We start from the raw sequence: 4,073 nt of genomic DNA on the forward strand, positions 1-4,073 counted from the left end.
ACGGAGAACAGACCCGGCTGATCCTCAACTGCAGAGCCCAACCCGAAGTCCGCATCTCGCCGAGGCCGGCGGGGACAAGCTGGGTCTGCCCTGCAGAGCCCCCTGCGGGAGCGGCCGGACAGCGCGCGGAGAAGCGGGTTATTGTGGGACTGCACAAACAGCAGCCCATCAGAGTAGTTGTGCCAGGAACACCACCGCCTGCATTGCGTCGGACCTGACCATTTCCGATGTGAAATTCCCGGAAAGGTCGCGGCAGAGGACCGTGCGTGTGCGGGGCTGTGGACCACAGGGAAGGAGAACTGGCGGTCGGCTTTTCTGGCAGGAGAAGGAAAAAGCCGTGTTGGCAAGGGTGGGAGCTGAATGACAGCCCCCCTCTGCCAAGCCACCCCCTCCTATTTTCCATCTACCTCCTCGCTCCCGCCCTCCCCCGCCCTCCCCAACCCACGCCCGGGTGGGCCAATCGCTGCTCCGCATTCCGGGCGCTTTCTCAGGTTTCTGCTGATCTTGCAGCGCCCAGAAATGGACCGAGCGGACCCGAGCCGCACGCACCCTGCCCCACTCGGAGCTCCGAACGGCTCCCGGCGCGCCGCGTAGCCTCGCCGAGGTCCGCGCGGGGTGCGGGAAGCCGAGGGGACCTGCGAGGCACGGAGATCCAGGCCCTTGCTCGCTCGCCTCCTCCGGGATCGAATCAAGGGCTCCCACGGTGTTGGGAGGGGGCGAGAGCGCTCCGCATCGTCATTCGCTTCAGAGCTCGGGAGAGGGTGGCATTTCGCTTTTCCGCCCCGCAGCCTCCGGAATTGCCCGCACCCGAGAGCGAGAGCGGCGTCTCCAGGTTGCCGGCCACGGGCGAGAATGGGGGCCGGGAACGGACATTTCCGCCGTCGCTGCCCAGTTAGGCGAGTGGCCAACTGAAGGAAAGCAGGACGAGGTGCGAGGGCGGTGCGGTGGCCCCGGCGCCCCTCGGATGCTGTGGCGGCCGCGACTCGCGCCCGGGTACCGCAAAGGCGACCTGCCGCATTCCCGCTCGGGCTCTCCGCCGACTCAGCACCGCCCCTGCGCCAAGCCGGCTGGCCAGGTAGGGGGTTCCCCGGTCCGGGGCTGCAGAAGTGGGGCTTGGGGCGGCGGGTGAGGGGAGCCGGGGGCGCGGGGATGCTGCCTGGACCTGGAGCTCCGCCAGCGTCTCTGGGCGCTTTTCCGATCTCTAGTTTAACGAAGTTGTAAACAGATCGGCTGTTGGGCATTGGGGAAAGTGGGATGGAGGAGCCCCAAACTTGGATTTCGGGTGTCTGCGTGTGTCTGTCTGCGTGTCTGTGATATAACCCTAGCAAAAGTCTCGTGCTTTCTCAAAAAGCTAGAGGTCTGTGCTCTTCCGTGTCTGTGGGTCCGTCCCATATGAACGCTTCTGATCTTCTGCCCCCGTATCACTTTCTATTTCTCTGCAGCGTCCATCGATTGCCCCGGTGGGAGCTTAGAAGGCGGCAGGCGAAGAGGGCTAGCAGGGGGGAGAGCCGAGGAGAAGCAGAGGGGGTGGCAGGCGAGGGCATCTGCCGAGCTGGCTCTGCCCCGGGTCCTAGGAGGGCTCGCGGAGGGGAAGGGAGGCCAGGGCGGCCCCCAAGCGGTGGCCCGGTCCGCTAGAACGGCGCTGCGTTAAGGCACCTCGGAGCAGGAAGAAACACCAACCCTCCTCCCATCGCCACCCCCAGTCCCCCCACCCCCACCCCAGTCCCCACCCCGCCCCGGAGAAAAGCTGCACCCGGGGCGGCAGGCGGGGGGGACTCCAAACTGAGAAACAGGCGGGGGGGGTGGAGACGGTCTCCAAGTGGCAGATCCCTCCACCTGCTGGCTCGGAAGCCCCGCCCCCTGAGCTCGGAGGAGCCGCGCACGCAGGTGGGGGGGGCGCGCGGGTCCCCCCCCACCCCGCCTCCCTCGCCCCTCCCCGCCCCGGGCCCGCCCCGGGTCTCAAGCCGCCGCCGCCGCCCCCTGCCTGCACCATGACGGTGATGTCGGGAGAGAACGTGGACGAGGCTTCGGCCGCCCCGGGCCACCCCCAGGACGGCAGCTACCCGCGGCCGGCCGAGCACGACGACCACGAGTGCTGCGAGCGCGTGGTCATCAACATCTCCGGGCTGCGCTTCGAGACGCAGCTCAAGACGCTGGCGCAGTTCCCCAACACGCTGCTGGGCAACCCTAAGAAACGCATGCGCTACTTCGACCCGCTGAGGAACGAGTACTTCTTCGACCGCAACCGGCCCAGCTTCGACGCCATCCTCTACTACTACCAGTCGGGGGGCCGGCTGCGGAGGCCGGTCAACGTGCCGCTGGACATGTTCTCCGAAGAGATCAAGTTTTACGAGCTGGGCGAGGAGGCCATGGAGAAGTTCCGGGAGGACGAGGGCTTCATCAAGGAGGAGGAGCGCCCCCTGCCCGACAAGGAGTACCAGCGCCAGGTGTGGCTGCTCTTCGAGTACCCCGAGAGCTCGGGGCCCGCCCGGGTCATCGCCATCGTCTCCGTCATGGTCATCCTCATCTCCATCGTCATCTTTTGTCTGGAGACGCTGCCCGAGTTGAAGGATGACAAGGACTTCACGGGCACCGTCCACCGCCTCGACAACACCACGGTGGTCTACAGCGTCAACATCTTCACGGACCCCTTCTTCATCGTGGAAACCCTGTGCATCATCTGGTTCTCCTTCGAGCTGGTGGTGCGCTTCTTCGCCTGCCCCAGCAAGACGGACTTCTTCAAAAACATCATGAACTTCATCGACATCGTGGCCATCATCCCCTACTTCATCACCCTGGGCACCGAGATAGCTGAGCAGGAGGGGAACCAGAAGGGCGAGCAGGCCACGTCGCTGGCCATCCTCAGGGTCATCCGGTTGGTAAGGGTTTTTAGAATCTTCAAACTCTCCCGCCACTCTAAGGGCCTCCAGATCCTGGGCCAGACCCTCAAAGCCAGCATGAGAGAGCTAGGGCTGCTTATCTTTTTCCTTTTCATCGGGGTCATACTGTTTTCTAGCGCAGTGTACTTTGCCGAGGCGGAAGAAGCTGAGTCGCACTTTTCCAGTATCCCCGACGCTTTCTGGTGGGCGGTGGTGTCCATGACCACCGTAGGATACGGTGACATGTACCCTGTGACAATTGGAGGCAAGATCGTGGGCTCCTTGTGTGCCATCGCCGGTGTGCTGACAATTGCCCTGCCCGTACCTGTCATTGTGTCCAATTTCAACTATTTCTACCACCGAGAAACCGAGGGGGAAGAGCAGGCTCAGTTGCTCCACGTCAGCGCCCCTAATTTAGCCTCTGACAGTGACCTCAGTCGGCGCAGCTCCTCCACCATCAGCAAATCTGAGTACATGGAGATCGAAGAGGATATGAATAATAGCATAGCCCACTTTAGACAGTCCAATGTCAGAACTGGTAATTGCACCGCAGCTGACCAAAACTGCGTTAATAAGAGCAAGCTACTGACTGATGTTTAAAAAGCCAAAAGCAAAGAAACTAAAAAGCCCCCACTTAGCAGCTTGAAAGACTTAAAACACCAAACCAAACCAAACCCCCAGTGACCCAGGTCACTCCTTGTAGATACTTTACTAAATGGTCTTTGAATGCTCTCTCGAACTGTCGATGCATTGTTGCATTGCCAATGTTGGGGGGTGGCAAACCCGAAGCTTTCAGGAGCCATGAAAAGAGAAACTATTTTCATTGTATTAAAAAATGGGAAAAGAGAGTGTATTTTCTAAAACTGGTTTAAAATCACTCAGTCCATGAACTTGTCTAGGTAAAATAAGGTTCATATGCTTCCCCGTTTTTAATCCCTGGTGGCTTCTTTAAATTTTTTTTTTTTTTTTCCTTTAGCTAAGAATCAGATGATCGCTTAGAAATATAAAATTTAAATTTGCATGGGACTCCGATACGAAATCCTGGCAAACTGCACAGCGCATTTTAAGATGGTGCATCAGATGTATTATGTGTAACATGATACACCAGCCGAAACGGGCAACGAACAGATGTTTTTACTTTGATCAACCGAACTGCATATTCCAAGGTGAAAAAAAAAAATTACTTAAGACTGG

At 59.6% G+C, this 4,073-nt stretch overlaps 1 protein-coding gene across 1 annotated transcript; it reads left to right on the forward strand.

Moving 5' to 3' along the window:
• Positions 1-1,991: 1,991 nt before the first annotated feature.
• On the forward strand, positions 1,992-3,490 carry KCNA1 (potassium voltage-gated channel subfamily A member 1). The gene has a single exon (XM_022577354.2). It carries the CDS (start codon positions 1,992-1,994, stop codon positions 3,477-3,479), a length of 1,488 nt encoding a protein of 495 aa, XP_022433062.1. The 3' UTR covers positions 3,480-3,490.
• The last annotated feature ends 583 nt before the right edge of the window (positions 3,491-4,073 follow it).

The sequence above is a fragment of the Delphinapterus leucas genome, chromosome 11 (genome assembly GCF_059928025.1).
Source record: "Delphinapterus leucas isolate spDelLeu-1000000601 "Yukka" chromosome 11, BTC_Dleu_Yukka2, whole genome shotgun sequence".
Classification (NCBI taxonomy): Eukaryota; Metazoa; Chordata; class Mammalia; order Artiodactyla; family Monodontidae; genus Delphinapterus; species Delphinapterus leucas.

Coding starts and splice junctions, on each gene's coding strand:
- KCNA1 (XM_022577354.2), top strand. CDS start 1,992: ATGACGGTGATGTCGGGAGAGAACGTGGACGAGGCTTCGGCCGCCCCG.